The following is a 17,573-nucleotide window of genomic DNA, read 5'->3' as shown; positions in this document are numbered from 1 at the left end:
GATTTCGAGCAGTTTTAAATCGTGATTTAAAAATTTAATGACAACGATAGAAAATTTTTGAAAATCACGTTTTGCTTAGAAAATGCTGCTCTTAGATAGTATAAAAAACTAGTATATAGGATAAAAAAAAACTGATATAGCTAAACAACCCAATTGAAGTCTATGATAGAGAAGTAAGATGGAAAAAACAAAGGTAGGCGTATAAGATGGGACCATCATAACCACGACTTACACTATTACCGCATGTCACAGCTCACAGCATATCAAGGTACAAAAAAACGTTGACCTCGTCGAAGTATCCCATCCCAATCGATCATCACAGCTCCGCTCTTGACAGACGATTTTTTCACAGTTCTGTCGTTGTCGATGATTCCAATGTCTTCCGTGAAGTTTGGCGATGGTGGTGCTATACTTTCACACACTTGCACTTCGTATAATTTATTCCAACGCAAATGACCGTTTTCATTGTTGTAACATTGAGCAGTTTGATTTTAATATGCGGATCGTGCGTCCAGACACCTAAGTTAATAGTGCTCATAAAACTGGTATTTGATGGCACATGTGATTGAAATGTGTGAGGAGTGAATGAATTAGTTTGTACTTGTTGTACTAAAACAGGTCTTTGAGTAAACTCATGCAACAAGGAATTAAAAACAAATCTTTTAACAAAGTATCACTGCTTGATTAAGTTGTATTTTGATTGCATACATTAGTTCCGCGTATGGTGGGTGCATACGTCGGTGTACTCCAATCGTCCAATCGGAAACGGCACAAAACAAAGCTTTTTCGGAAAGAGCTATTTTTTTGCCGAAAGAAGCAGAAAAACATTTTTATTAAATTAATTTTTAAGAACTAAATCTATTTACCTAAAAATGGAAAATTGTCGATGGTCATTTACACCTACCAAACATTACTTTAACATGAAATAATCATATTATTTTAAGGAGTTGCTCCCTAGTAATTAGTCCGCTAGCTCATTAGAAAAAACTAGTCATAAACTATCATAAACAAGTTCTTTTTCTTTTTCTTGGGAAGGGAAACGCCAAGGTAGAAACATTTTGGACATTTAAGCCAAATTTTGTTCTCAGGTATAAAAACCAATTACATATTACAATGGTTACCTCAGTCTAGTTAACAATCTTATTTTTTGTGCTTCCTATGTATTCTTCTTTGTATTTCTTCATATGTATGTATTTTTTCATATTTATGCTCTCCTACTCGTATACATTTATTATTTGATACATTAGACCTCGGGCAGTCACTAAAGGACTGATATTGAGGTCTTTCAATAATGAAAGTTTCCATTCAAGACAATAATCTTGGTGGCCGATTTCGAGCCACCACTTCGAGTTTTTAGAAGCACAAGACTCGGAAATAGATCATGTGATCACTGTGGAAACGCTATTTTATGTTTCACCGCAGCAAACATAAAATAGCGTTTTCACAGGGAACGTATTATCTATTTCCGACTCTTGTGCTTTTGAAAATTCGAAGTGGTGGCTCAAAGTCGGCCATTTGTGGATTCAATAGCGTTTGTCCTTAATTTAGGTATTTAGAACATAAGCTTTCAGAGCTTTTTTGAACCTGTTAAGTGGAACAATTATCTCCCAGATGGTCTCGAGGTACGATGCTGGCCTAACAAGCCAGTCGTCGTAGGTTCGATTCTCGGCTCGGGAGAAACTGTGTTGGTGTCAGTAGGATCGTAGCGCTAGCCCCGCAATTGTCCTGTACACTAAACAGTCGGCTGCGAAGTCTGTGTATAAATAAACAGAAGGTCAAGTTCCGAATCGGAATGTAGCACCAAGGCTTTGCTTTTAAGTGGAACAATATTCGTAATATTTACTGGTATATTCTTAAAATTCACTATTGCACCATACGTGCATCCTAATCGAATATAATAACTTCCTGGTACCTGTGTGCGTAAACTATCTACTGAACGAGTCTCGTAGCTATGAAAATCACGATTGCTTCGTAAATTCAAGTTAGTTTTAGTTAGATTATTTCTAACTTTGTAGATAAATAAGACCCATTTGTACAACTTGATTCGATTGTAATCAAGCTGGTTATTAGTAGTATAAGCATAATTTGTTCTTGTTTCAGGACTGTTGTACTGCTCCCAAAACATAATTCGCATGAATTTGTTACATTTCTCTTCCTTTTGATGGCAATATGTAATTTATTCTTCTCAACATACCTAAAAATTTTACTATTTTTGAGTGTATGCCATAACAGGGGTAAGAAACGGCTTAACAGGGGCGCCTATCGTAATCAGTCGATGAAAAGGGTCTCCTGATTTTCGATCGATAACTATGCGTTGTCTTATTTCTAGTGCTCAAACAGTCGTGCTGAAAGTGTTGTACACTGAAAATAGAATACCATGTGGGCTGGAAAAGTAATCTTTAGGCCGATATTGCCCGCCAAACTCTCACGTGTTTGCATAACTATTTTTCGCATTTGAAAGCATTTTGCACGTATCGAAAAGCAACAGACTATTCAAAAAAGCTTAACAGTCAAAACAATGAGCAACATTCAAGTTCTTTCATTTTTTCCGATCAATGATTCATAAAAATGTTAGGGATGTCCGCCTAATAGGTCGGGAATAGCCCTTTAACCCCATATCGTTAGTTGAATTTAGGACTGGCACAACTCGAAATTGTTCAGTTTTTCGTGTGAAACGATTCATACTATTAAGTTTCTTCCCACAAAGACCCGATCCAAAATTTACCATATATCCGTACTGCCGGTACCCGCATAACTGTCCCATAATGATTTTGGTCACTTTTGAGTTATCATCGGGAATCGACTTAACGGTTATCATATTTTCTGGAAAAAAATTAAAATTGATACATTTGTATGGAAAAACATGGAAAAAATACCAAGTTGTTTTTGTCCCATATTGAAAGTACCCGCATTACAGTCCCTCTGCATAGTGGTGCAACCTGCGAACATATAATTTTGTTCCAGATTACTATACATCGGATTATTTTAGGCATATAGAAGTATGTCATTTTATTAACTAGACTAATGTTGTTTTTCTGTAGTACAATCTACGTTGCCAATGATACTGCCGGTTGCTGGTTGAATTTATATGTGATGGGACAAAATATGCGAGTACTTTCGAAATGTACCCGCATATTTTGTCCCATTTTGTCTTTATTTCAAGTTATATAACGTAAAACCAATTCCATCCATGTTTTTTTGTTCTCAACGATAAACTTGTGCTGCCATGAAACTGTTATGGTCGTTGGTTCTGGATGTAATTGCTGGAAATCCGAAAATTCACGGATAATATTAAATCGCCGTTTTCTCAACATGTTGTTTTTCATTATGGGACAGTTATCCGGGTACCGGCAGCGTAGTTATAAGTTATTGTTTAATGTGCCTTAAATCTCAAATATCCTAGTATAGATGAAAAACTGAGGTTTCAACTCTAATGGTAGCAGTGGTCATAAGATCCTACAAGGAAGGAGGTTTTAACTCGTACAACTGATAATATATATATCGTCTCCGTCAACCACGCTCGACGCCTGGGTTCGAATCCCACCGCCGACATAGGTGTCGATGGTTGTGAGGTGGCGTGATCCACTCACAACCAACCCAACTGGTCTAAATTCAATCCTAGCCGACACCGGGAGATTTTCTGAGGCGAAAAATCTCTGGGATCACGCCTTCCATCGCATGAGGAAGTAAAGCCGTTGGCGCCGGTCCGTTAATAAACGGGTCGTGAGTTAGGGTCCTGGGTGTGGAGTCGCCTCCCTGGGCGTCGGTGATTGGCCACAACAGTGGCGGAACTAGACCGACGAAAAATAAACGAGAATAAAAAAAAACTGATAATATAACACATTCTACCGTGACGTTACAACGTTCTGACTATAGGGATACCATCCGTCCTGATTTAGCAGGACATGTCCTGATTTTGAAGTCCTATTTGGGCGTCCTGATTTATTTTTTATATTTTGGCATTTGTCCTGATTTTCTGGAGATATTTATCTTTCTGGTGTGGCAATGAGTAGAATTTTCCAAAATTGCTCAATAAGTGTTTTCGATTCCAGGTCACAACGCTCACTGCGATCGAAATTTTTCATTGGTTGAATCTCACTAGGGTAATAAGACGAATCTCTCACGCGTTGACCGTTACCATTAAGCATCTGGCATTGGTTAAGTTTAAGAAACAGTTTACGTGTGTTGAATATTTAAAGTATCGACTAATGCGTAATAATTCAAAGGGGTTTTATGAAAGCGGATCATCAGAGGTACACTCAGATTTTTTACTAGGTATTTTTTCTACACGGATTTTCGATTTAACGGTTTTTTACGCGGATTTTTAAATCGAAAAATTTTCAAAAAAAAAATTGAGAAAATCATATATTACGAGTTATATTTGCTCTTACTTCGAAGAATAGAATAACTTAGACAAGTTTGTGCCCAGAAAAGGTGTCCTGATTTCTAACTTAGACCAGATGGTATCCCTATCTGACTATTCTGTTGGTTTAATTTTTACTCTAACTTGAATGTTTTTCAAGAAAACCCTCGATATTATTACCGATTCGGGAAGTAGGTGCATAAATTTTAAGAATGATGTATATGCTGTATAAGACATTTGTTTACTTTGTTTATATAACTTTGGAAAGTGATAATGCAGCGTGACGTTACAATGCGCGAGAAATTGAGATGTCTAGCCTCTTCTCTGAAAAGTCAAAACGCTCATTTTTCAGCAAGGGATCTCGCCCGTTGTAACGTCACAAAAATATGAATCATTATATATTTTATTTATCGCATATTTATTCTACATTTCATAAGAAACAGTTCAAAAACTGGTTCTACATAATTCTACTTCTACCAAGTGCATCAAACTTGGTTTATGGGTAAGTAAGGCGTTAATTGTTAGCAAATGCAGAACAAAACTTAAATTTGAGGATTTTCAGTGAAGGAATGTAAGTTATGATCAGAGCAACTTTTTTCATAAGTAAGTGTGGTGAAATGATTTATAAAACAAACTAAATTTATTTTTCTTCAACTTTTTCCACAACGGCTATACATTAGCAATTTATCCAGCTTAAATTTCGCATGTCCAAACCTTTCGATAAATACAAAAGATTATTCCTTTGTGTCGCTTTTTTTACCTCGAAAAAACAATAAGAAAACCACGTTTTTTATCGACACTTAGGTATGAGCAAACTCTTTTAAATCGAATTAGATAAAACGAGTGCAGTTTCACAGGTTCTTTCATCTTTTCATTTACCGAAGGAAACCAAATTAGTTAGGGAGGCTAGAATAACGATGAGGCCAATAGTAAAATTAAAGTGAAAATTTTCTATTATTAATTTCAAAACCTCGGATTAATTTCCCGTAACTTTCCTCATTAATTACTTAATAACTTACTGATATTGAATAATGATGCGGTCAATAGTAAAACTAGAGTGGAAACTTTTTAATAATTTCGAAACCTCGGATTAATGTCCTGTAACATTCCTCATGATAATGACTTACTGACGGCAAGCAACACAAAACTATTTTGAGCTCCAAAAACTGACAAAATACCTAATCTTTATTATCAAAAACGCATTAAAAGAATAAACAAAACAATTCTCGCGTAAATTTTCAAAAGGATCCATGTAACAATAAAAGATTTCATTTCATTATTTTAAGAATATAATATGTGATATGCAAATAGTATATTATCATGAAAAATGTAGAGATAACTTAGTTATCAATCAATGAAAACGTAAACAAAGTTTTAAAAAGCTACCCGAGAATTATACAATTTGATTTATTTCCCACTAGCTCCTTCTGAACCAAGACCAACTTCGATTCTATTCTAGGTCGTTTTATAATGGGACAAAATTTGGCCGCTATTTGGAGTAGCGCCTCTTTGGACAATGATCAGGATAGTGATTTCCCTGGTCGTATACGAAAATGGTTCGATGAGGTGAAGAAATATTCTTATGGCGCTAGATTCTCTTTGACCACCGGACACTACATGCAGGTTTGTACTAAAACAACGATGATTTAAACCTACTATATCAGATGAGCGGACAGCGGTTTTAATATTCAGATGATATTAAAAATGCGATCCTCTAATCTACTTCTGGACAATCAACAAATAGAGCAATGGTAGTAAGTTCACTAAAAAAAACTATCAAACCAGTATCCATCAGACGTCAGAAAACTTATGCATTTGTTGTTGGCAATATATTGCTTTAACAGGTAAGCGTAACCGAAACAGCAAAGGATGGTCCGGAGTTACCTTCTTCAACTCAAATTAATTTTCAGTACAGCAAACTCAATTTGCTATGCAGGCTGCACACAATCGTACGCAACTGGAGGCAAATACCAAATGGCAATCTTTGCGATGCGAAAGTGCTTATAAAGAATGGTTTTTAAGAGCCTGTTTTTTAAAAATAAATCAAACATTTAAAAATGCATTAAAAACCTTTTGTGGAACCGATAGACTGGTTCGTGCCATTTACCTTTTAAAAATTACTTCATACAAGTGTTGACCACGACTACGTTTCAAATAGTACGTATATAAGGCTCTATTTCGCCCAACATTTTTCAGCATTTCGGCCTGAATTCCACCATTCACAAGTATTATGTTGTTTATTAGGTCCTCACTAGTGTTCGGCTTGTTCTCATACACCAACTATTTCATGTAGTCCCACAAAAAATGATCCAATGGCTTGCTCACAAAAATCTTTTCTTAAAATGTCTATCGATTCACGTGCTGTGTACCACGTGGTGCAGTCCTATTAAAATCACATATCAACCAAGCTCAGATCTTTAAATTTGGACCATAAACGTCGCGGATCATGGATCAATATTATTAACCGTTGACGGAAATGTTTCGTCCAAGATCGTCTTTAAAGAAAAACGACTCAATGAATTCACCAGCTCATAAACCACATCAAACTATTGATTTTTCGATGGTTTAATGTAGAAGATCATAACACGAATCACATTTTTCACAGAGCACGAATTTTGATAATAAATTTCTATGATTTGCAAAAGTTGCTCGTCTTTCCATGACGAAGTGGCATAGTACACTGAACAATTTGGAATTTGACAGAAGAAGCTTGGACGGCATTATTTACCGGTGCTGTCAATTAGATGTTTTTCAAACCCGATTTTTTTTTTGGTTAAAACCTGAACCCGATTTTTTTTTATCGAAAACCCGAACCCGAACTTTTTTTTTCACCAAACCCGACATTTACCGAAAAATTCACAAGGGTTGTATTGCAAAGCCAAAACCGTAAGGTTGACGTAGAACTGAAACAGGCTTTTATATAAGCCAAATAGTACATTTCAAATTACTAGGTCTATAATTCTGTCTACTGTGCTTGGAAAAGCAATCATAAAACGACCAATCAGAGGTTGAATTTTGCGTTTTTACAAGGCTAGACAATTTTCAATAGTATAATAGTTCAAATAATAAAATTACAATTTTCTGCATCTGGGAGGAATCTTAGAAGATTTTCCAATCTATTGCTGCAAGAACGAAGGAAATCCATCGAAAACTAACCGTTTTATTAGCATTTGAAATTGGACATAATTTTCACTTTTTCCGGTTTTAGATTTTCATCTTACATCCCTTTGTGGCTGAGTATGTAGCCGAACTTCCTGAGAGACCTTCTACGAAAAAAAACGGTACGGGTCGGATTCGAGGTTCGGGTTCTCATACCTGATCTCTGCTGTCAACTTGACAAAAATGGTCGTATAAAATCATCCTTTATATAGTTTTAACGTAGGACAAGACGCGATAGCTGGCTACTTATTTTTCTTTTCGTACCGGCCGTCATCCTCGTTGAAATTCGTTTGAACGTTCCGAACCGAACCGTTACAAAAATGTGTGAAAAATTGTGAAAAGAATAGGAAAAATTTGAAAAAAATATAAATCATCTTATTTTATTTAAAACTATTCATCACATATAGGTCAACTCTTTAGACATTTTTATAGGTTTCGAAAGTTCTATTTTTCACCTTTCCAAAACAGCCAAAATATAAAAAATCGGTTGAAAAATAACCGAATTAAATATAAAAATGTGAGTTAAGGTAAAAAAAACTGGGTTTCGACTATAAATCATAATTTTTGGGGTATTTGAAAAACTTCAAGTAAACGCGCAAGTAACACTTGACTAAAGATTCAACTCACACTAAGTCACAGCAGAAGTTCTTGCATTTTTTCTTCATTTATAGCACCGTAAAATGATTGTGCAATAACAATCTTAATAATTGATCAAAAATAGACGTAAAATTTCAAACTAAGTTAACAAATTGCCTAAAAAAGTTTAAAAAATAAGATTCAAACTCAAATAACTCAAAATTTTCAATTGATATTAGTACAAATCTGTACATATTTTGAAAGCTCTATTTGTCTTCTTTCTAAAACTGCTTAAATATTACAAATCGGTTGATAAATGACTGAGTTAAAAGAAGTTATATACGCTGAGGTCTAAAAAACCGTATTTTGACCATAACTTCAGGTTTCCGGGGTGTTTGGAAAATTTCTAGTATGAGCGAGTATTACACACAACAAGACCTACAACCAACACCAAGTCACTTCAGAAGTTCTAAATCGCTGTAGCACAGTGTTATTAGCAATACCGCTATTGAGTAGTGGTATGCTTATTATTATTTTTGCCTTTCTCCTAAAAAGGTATAGCAATCACTGGAAAAACCAAAGGTATAAAAGTGCTCCCAATGGCCGAATGTCATATACCACTCGACCCCTTTCGACGAACTGAGCATTTTCTGTATGTATGTATGTGTGTATGTGTGTGAGTGTGTGTGTGTGTGTGTGTATGTATGTGCAACTTTTTTTTCTCACTCACTTTTCTCCGAGATGGCTGGACCGATTTTCATAAAATTAATTGCAAATGAAAGGTCTAGTTGCGTCATAGGTTGCTATTGAATTTCATTGTAATCGGATTTTTAGTTTTGAAGTTATGTATCAAAATGTAAAAATCACGAAACATCAATATCTCAGAAACCACATAACCGATTTCAATAGAACTGGTTTCAAATGATCGGGCTGTCTCCAAAACCCTTAACTTTTAAATTCCGTTAGGATTGAATATATGGTTCAAAAGTTATGTAAAGAAAAGTTATCCTGAGGTTGTTTGAACTGACTTATTTTTCTCAGCGATGGCTGAACCGATATTTACAAAATTAGAGTCAAATGAAAGGTCTAGCTGCCTCATAACACCCTATTGAATTTTGCTGTAATCGGACCGTAATTTTGTCTGTAATGTATCGAAATGTGAAAATCACGAAGCTTCATTATCTTAGAAACTACACAACCGATTTGAACAATATTGATATCAGATGAACGGGCTAGTTAAGGGTTAACTGATGAATTATGATTGAACACGTGGTTTCAAAGTTTTGCTGCCCTATACGTTCCCTTTTCATTTGATTGTTATCAAACTTAAGCAACCGTTATGTATTTAATTGTTAAAACATCGAAAGTCTATTATCTCAAGTATTACACGACTTATTTGGTTTTGGAAAGAAAAGAAATTCAAAGACTATTCAACACTATACCTGTATTGATCAATATACATATGGCCTCAACATGATTCAAATGTGGTATAGTACTATTTGAACGTTCCCGGTATCGCTCGTTATTAAATTGTTCGAAATTAAAGTCATATCTTATATCTCGCTATTTCTTAGGCACTAACATTACGTCAAATTTCATATTTTATACTTCAATTACAACATCAATATTTTAGAACCCAAAAAGTGAATGTACCTTTATTGGATTTAAGCATTCATGTAAATCTATTTCTACAAATAATAAGTTTGAATGAGAGAGGCTGAGTCTGACCGTTAGGTGGATTAATTTAGGTTTTTTATCAGTGCTTGTGTATTATGTGCTACCCTTCCTTTTACACGTTTACTGTTCTTCTATACCGAGCCTCGTTCCTCCTGCCAAATAACACCAATTATAATTCCCTGGAGAAGTTTCGTCGTGCGTCCTTCTGGCCAGTTTTATTGATGAGAGGGACTTATTTTTGTTAACAGGAAGGGTAACTAGTGGGGAGGCTGAGAATAAACCCATGCTTAGAGCCCTTTTTGATATCGAATGGCCTGATTCTACTAAGAGTTGAACCCACGACCATCCGCTTGACAAAGCGGACTTTGTAACCTTACGGCTACGCAGCTCCCTCCCCCCTCCCCCTCTTTGTCCACGAGGACATATTTTTTACAAGGAAAAGTCGACACATGTTTTTCTCTGTGGTTTAATTAGTGATTAAACAAACAAAAAAATACAGCAAAAAATAATAAAATAATTTCAAAATCAGTTCAAAATCGCCTAGACCTCTGAAGTCATAAATGAAAAAAATTCCACCAAAATTCAGCCTAAGAGTGCCAAGAAATGCATCAACTGAATAGAAAAGGGCAAAGCAAATGCCGTTGTAATGCAGAAGAATTCGGACGCATAGGAAGAAACATATAACGAAATATGGCTCCAAACGCGGCATAAAAAGCAGGAAACTAAAATCATCTCGAACATATCTCCAACTTTTAGAAGTCAGAACGGTCAGAAATTTACGTGATCAAAATTCAGCTAAAATGCCGAAAAACGTAAGACAGCTAAAAAATTGATTTCAAATTTGTATCTAATAACTTAAAAGAGCAGCTATTAACAAGAAAAAAATACCAAACTCAAAGAAAAACTATTTCAAGTTTAATTTTAAATGCATAAAAACTCTAGTAAATGTAGCTTGAAACATCTGAAAATACTTATTTCAAACAAAAAAGGTGATCACTTAATTTAATTCAAAATGATTAAAAACGTCACTTATGAATATAGAAAGCTAACAATTGAAATAATGGTTTATGACGCTTTGTTTAGACAGAAAAGATCAAAATAAATTATGAACATATATTAACGAAAAAGGGCTGTAAAGTATTTTGCAGGTAAAGAAGAAATAGATAAAAAAAATCGTCTGAAATTATGGTAAGAAAGCCTTTATTAAACGGATGAAGCAAGTTTGATATTCCGAACTAATATATAATGCTTAGGAACGCTCCTCCTTGGTTCAAATTAATAAATTAATTCTATGGAGAAGAAAAGGTCAAATAGCAAATGATTTAAATTCAGCCAAACGGTTTCAAGAATAGAGGCTTTCAGAAAACTACCCATAATCGCATATCAGTCCCAGCTTCATTTTCATCATGTTGACAAAACAGCGCGTTAAGGTATTTTTCTTCCTTTAGTTATTTCAGCTGTTGAGCGTGGTCCATTCCCATATTTTCGACATAATATGATGAGATAGACATTTACCATAACTTTTCTAGAAGAACGACAAAAATGCAGGTGGGACTGGTATGCGATTTTGGCCAGAAAAGGGTAAAGCGGAAAATGATTCCAATTTTAGTGAAAAGTAGATTGTTAGATGGATGAGACTAAAGACAAAACTTATTCCAAATTGAGCTTAGTAGAAAATGTTTCAAAGACCTCTGCTAACGAAAGAAAATGATTAAAAAAGAAATATATCTTAAAAGCAACATTAATCACATATACAACTGACGGCGACTCTAAAACTAGAATAGCTGTAGATTTTTTATTGCAGGCCAGCATTTTTTTTGGCCGATTTCCATTTTTTTTTTTTTTGAAAAATATCGTATTCACGTGGACATTACCATTACTCCCTCCCCCAATCGTGGACAAGCGTGGACATTTGCGTACTCCTCCCCCCCTGAGTTGACCACATGGAATGTGGAGCCCCTTACTGCGACTATATCTCATGGTGGCTCGTTACTTTCTAAACAGACATCACTAGCCAGTAACAGTATACTTGGAATCATTTTGTTTACCTTCAATATCTGTGTAAAAGAAATGAATCAGTTATATGCACAATGTATGAGAAAATTTGACCTTAAAACTTTTTCTCAATTTCTATTGATAATAATAATAAGGCTGATACAAATTTTGAATAGTCTTTATGTCCAAGGGCCTGGGCTAGCGAGAAAGCAAAAAATAAACAATTTTGACATAAAATGAAAATGAAATTTGTAACGGCCTAATTACCATATTATCTGGTATCTGGTACCTATACTTTGGCAATCCAATGACAAATTGACTTTAACTTTACGTGAAGTTGTACGAAAGCTATTAGCATTTCAAAAGAAGTATTTAACGCTCATTGCAGTTTTTTTTACATAATATATATCAGACACAGTCAAAAGAAAATTTTTATCAACTAATGGAGGTTTCATATGCATTCTTATGTAAGTTGGATGACAGTTTTGTGTCACCACTTTCGCTTTTTACCTAACGGAGTTATCATCTACTCTACTTAAAAACGTTTAACACATGATTCAATAGACCGTATGAATAAAAGAGTTTACTCTGTTTCTCCCATAAGATTTGCATGGGATGAGTAAAGCAAACGCTTTTATTCATACGGCTAAACGTATAGATAGAGATTAGAGACGGTATCTGTATCCGTATCTGTCGGGTTCGGGTCGGTTTCGGAATTGAATTTTTTTGAAATTATCGGGTACAGATCGGGATCGGGTTTGATAAAAAAAATCGGGTTCGGGTTTGAAATTTTTTGAAAATGTCGGGTTCGTGTCGGGTCGAAACCCGACTTTCTCGAAAAAGCATAATAAGAATACAATGATGTCAAACATTATGCAGCGTGCGGGGGGTCAGGCTAAAATTGGTAAAAAATGACCTAAAAAAATCGGGTTCAGGTCGGGTACGGGGTTGAGAAACATCAGTCTGTTGGCATCATCCCAGTTCTAGAAATACCCATATTGGGAGGCGTTTGAACATTCAAGACTGTTTCTTAAAATCTGCGGTCGTAATTTCGGATAGCTGGCTTCCGTTATTATTGGAATGGAACTGAAAAAAAAAATCTTGATGAAATAAATAACAACGCTACGAAATTTCACATTTATTATTTATTAAGTTGAGCATAGGATATTTTCCACCGAAACACGAAACTTAAAATGAAATTAATAAATTATATAAGGATTGCTGCCAAAGTCAAAAAGAAAAAATTGATCCAAAAACGAGGTGCTATTGTAACCTAATTCGAAAACATACCACTGTAGAATAATTAACACAAAGTATGAACATTTTCTAAAAATAAATATTTTTTCAGCTTGTGTGGGCCGAAAGTTTTCTTGTAGGATGTGGTTACTCCTATTACTATTCTGCGAATAAATACAATAAATTATATGTCTGCAACTACGGGCCAGGGTGAGTAAAGTGACCTAACGCGGTTAACAATATTTTTTCTAACTTGCATTATTTACTTATTCTGTTTACACAACACATTCAGCGGCAATATACAAGGTCAACAGCCTTATCTTATCGGACGACCATCGTGCGATCAACATGGTTTGCAAAAATCCCACAAATATCCGAGTCTTTGTATGCCTCGTGGAATGGATCGGTATCATCATGATAATACGATCCCAGAAAATTATTATTCCTATCCAACTTTATCCGATAGTCATGGCAACCAGCATTTTACAGCAGCGTCTACTCCTATGGTAGTGTACACAGCTGTCGCAAATGGTTTGAGTCATCTTTCACATGACGGTCATATCCTGTACAATCTAGTATTTGATCAGCACAAACAGCAGCAGTATCATTATCATCCAACTGGACAACAGACAACGCAACAGCCAACATATCACCACCTATCAAATCCATTGGCACCAATTGCAACTACCGCCACTGCAGCTCTTCTCAAGCCGACTGGCGATGCACTTAAGTCACCCTTCCTAACATACCGTTGGGATTTGCTGTTCAATTTTCTGCATTGAAAGTTACGGTTATACTATTCGAGCTGAGACATACAAAGAGCCTTTTCCCACCGAGGATTGCTTCAGTGTTGCTGCTGATGCTAAACCTTCTATGCTATGGACGCTTTGGAAAAATGAAAACCGTACAACTTTCTGTAACCCACTAGTCTTATAAACGGTAAGCTCCTTGCAGAATACTTAGAGGTTGGTAGAGTAATATGCGCCCTATAGTTTTCAAACGAACGACATCAAATAGTGAGACTCCCTACTACATACATCAAACCGTTTGTGCTTAAGATCTGCACACCCTAACCCAATGTACAGAACCCGGAGATAAACAAACAGAACTGAGCAAATACCAACAACGAGATAGAACAAAATACTGTCAAGTGCTAAACCTCATACTTATTGCAGTTTTGTGGCAGGAAGCAGTGACAGAGGATTACCCCTTTTCCTTCAGTTTACCCAGCGAAAGGGCGACAACGGAAGCTGTTCCCTGTACACTAAGGTCTTTTTTACGCGGGTTGCTTTTCTCCATTACTCTGTAGCGATACAAGACATCGATCTCATTCCAATCACGTTTACCATTTCAGGCCAGAAGTAATCATACCTATATCAGTTTTCAAAAAAAACTAAATACTGAAAATTCGGAATGCTGCATTTTGGACTTTGGGTTGACCAATATCATAATCAAACAAGGTTCAAATATTTTAGAACGGTTTTCTTCGTTATATTGTCAACTCTAAATAAAATTCTATTTTCACGCGGTCCCATACAAATTTGGAACGTATCCCGCGCGCAAAAAAAGACCTTAGTGTATATCAACTACGCCAGGATCCGAAACGTACCACTCCACAGGCAGCAATGGCTTATTTTTCTTTCTAAAACTAGAGGAAATGACGGAAACAATAATTAGACCGGGAACATGGAACATACTAACTTGCTTGTTGCCAATTCAGTAAGCTGCGATAGTTGCAGTAAGAATCGTACAGTTGGAGTATAATCCCAAATCTAGCATAGTGCAATAGGCAAACATAAAACCCCACAGCTGCATCACAATGTACCCGTTTCTAGAATTACTAAAGCAAATCTCCATCCGAAAGAGTGGCGAGACAGTCCGGGTTTTTTTTTCCTCATACCCACTATACTCAATATTTAAATTTATAAATTGTAGGAGTCTTTCAAATATAGTCTACAATCGTTTGCGTAACTAGTTGTTTTATTCTATTCATACTCAAGTTTTGCGTGCTTAGCATTAGTGCTTGTAATTATTTATTTTCTCTTTTTTTGTTCGAGTATATGTAGTTATAAAGATTAAAAATTAAAGAACTGAAAATCTTGGCACGTTTTCACTTCACAATTGAATAGTCAATGCATTATCATCTGCAGGCGCAGGAAAACTAAATATTAATTTTATCTGATAAATGTTTATTCGACGATTTTCATTAACCATATTTCGTGCAGGTACCTGCACATGTATAACATGTTATGGCAAAATTATCTAGCACATTGATGATGATCAATACCGAAGCGCGTTCGACGTTGATAGCAAAACAGAAAAAAAGTTCATTTAAACTTCCAAAATGCAGTCAGTAGCCCGATGCTTGATAATTTCAATAAGTCAACAAGAACTTAAATCAAGAGGTTTGTATAATTATTCATATTTTCTCCAACACTCCTATCATTAAGTGTGTGATAAATTATAAGTGGAGTAGACCTAATTCCCATTAGTACGTTTAATTTCAATCAGTCATCAGTCTCAAACTGCTTTTCAATAAAACCACACGTTAGTTTAGAACGCTGTGCTTTCGTCACTAAAGTATTTTTAGCCATTTTAATTATTTTTGTCATTTAAGTTTATTTTAGAGGGGGGTGGATGCTTTGGGATTAAATTATTTATTTACTTATATTTATTCAGAATCAGAGCCTGACAAAGTCATTTTCAATTGACAATTATCAGGTTATAGTGACGCTTTGACCCGTCGCTTTCAAATGAAAATCTTTTGTATCATTTTCAAGCACTTCGTGAGTCATATGACACCCAGTCGAAAGCTCTTGCTGTTATTCTGACAACTGAAGGGCTGGAAATTGATACAAACGCTTTTCAATTGAAAGCGGAGACTATCACCATCACTCTCAAATGACGATTCTCAATTGAAAATTACAATGAGCGCTGATGGAGACAGAAGGCTTCCATACAGTACTCCTATAGGAAAGAGGGAGGAAATATTGATCGGAACTTGCGTAAAGTATTTATTGGATGCCATTGCCGTTCTTACTACGGCTTGCGGTATTAGAAAACTACCATCAAACGACGCGATGCGGTGCTAATTTCAATTGAGACGCTGAAGGAAAGGAGAGAGTCTCACTCTCCGTCACTCGCTCCGTCGATTGAAATAGTCATTAGTTTCATTTGAAATGATCCGAAAAAAGAAAATCGGAAAGAGAGAAAGAAGTGATTCGTTGACAGTAGCCGAAAGGAATCAAGTGAAAATGGAACTGTTCGAATCGAAATGACAGCGCGAGTATATCAGTTTCATTGTTTTGTTTCGAAAATGTAGAGCCCTGTTCAAAATTAATATTGTTGTTCTGCTGCAAACAGTGACCTATCAACATCATTACATTTATTATAAATTTTATTTTATTAAAAGATTGTAATTGTTTCCGCAGTTAAGTGAATATAACTGTAGGAGAATTGTAAACCTACTTGTCAAGCGATTTGTCATTTAAGTAATTTTATTTTTTTCCTTGTCATCTTTTTCCTGTTTGTCACTTTTGTTGTTACGTAACTTTCATTATAGTTTTCATGTTGGTCATTGTTGTTTCTTATTTGTCAATCTGGGATTAATGAAGTGACAAAAATCACAATTTGGCATTGTAGTTATATTTATATTTTTTTTTTTGCATTTTTACAATGTTCGAATTTCTGTAGTCCTATTCCTGGCTTTTCCTCAATTATGCCTTTTTCCCATTTCATTTGATATTCTAAAAAAATCGAAATTCTTTTTTTTACATGCTTGTCACGATTTTATACATTTTACGCTTTTGTTTTTTTTTGTTTCTTGTCTTTCTCGTCACTTTTTTTTATTTCGATTTGTCTATTTGTTCTTCGTCTTCGATATTACAAACTGCTTTATCTTACGCTGAGCAGTTAGGACGTCGAATACAATCAATCGTTGAAGTTTTAGTCGCCTTGTTTAGAGCAATTCCACGTCAACTAAACGACATCGTTGTGGATAGTCGGGCAGATGTACGAAACCATTCCACGGCAGACAACGAAGAGCAAAATGTGATAATTTGAATCTATCTGGTAATTTTTGTTATATTTTCATTCTTGTAATTCTTGTCATTTTTGCAATTTTTGTAATTAGTGTCATTTAAGCAATATTTGTTATTTTTTCAGTGGTCACTTCCTTTCTTCGCTCTTGACATTTGTATCATTTTTGTTATTCTGTAACTTTTTTGTCATTCTGGGTTCATTTCTTGTTCTTGGTATTTTCATCATTTTGCCTTATTTTTTATTTCAGTTAGTTAGGTTTTTTGTTCGCATTTGGCATGTTTACAATTTGTCACTTTCAACCTCTTTATCACTTTCACAATTATAATCATTTTTTTCAATTGGCAGTTCAGAGATTTCTAACATTTAGGCTTAATAAAAATTTCACATTTTCGTCATTCTCGAAAATTCTCCCCCTCCTGGGTATTTATTTTTACATATTGCATAAACGGCGGCTTCGAACTTTTAGTGGTTTCATGCCTAACTTAGTATATTTTTATAATTTTTTCAGGGTTAAATCTTTTCGTTG

The 17,573-nt window shown here is 35.2% G+C and overlaps 1 protein-coding gene across 15 annotated transcripts in view; it reads left to right on the top strand.

Moving 5' to 3' along the window:
- Window positions 1-15,220, top strand: part of LOC129717851 (scoloptoxin SSD976) — a 152,342-nt gene extending 137,122 nt beyond the window's left edge. For 13 of the 15 annotated variants that reach the window (XM_055668057.1, XM_055668063.1, XM_055668058.1 and 10 more), the window contains 3 exons: window positions 5,823-5,986; window positions 13,119-13,216; window positions 13,299-15,220. In XM_055668057.1, coding sequence (XP_055524032.1) covers window positions 5,823-5,986; window positions 13,119-13,216; window positions 13,299-13,788 — 752 coding nt within the window. In that variant the 3' untranslated portion in view covers window positions 13,789-15,220. The remainder of the gene's footprint in view (window positions 1-5,822; window positions 5,987-13,118; window positions 13,217-13,298) is intronic. The other 2 variants (XR_008726762.1, XR_008726761.1) reach the window with 2 other exon arrangements.
- Window positions 15,221-17,573: the final 2,353 nt, after the last annotated feature.

This window comes from Wyeomyia smithii, chromosome 1 (genome assembly GCF_029784165.1).
Source record: "Wyeomyia smithii strain HCP4-BCI-WySm-NY-G18 chromosome 1, ASM2978416v1, whole genome shotgun sequence".
Taxonomy (NCBI): domain Eukaryota; kingdom Metazoa; phylum Arthropoda; class Insecta; order Diptera; family Culicidae; genus Wyeomyia; species Wyeomyia smithii.
The sequence above is the reverse complement of the archived record's forward strand: the minus strand, read 5'-3'. Positions and strand labels throughout refer to the sequence as shown.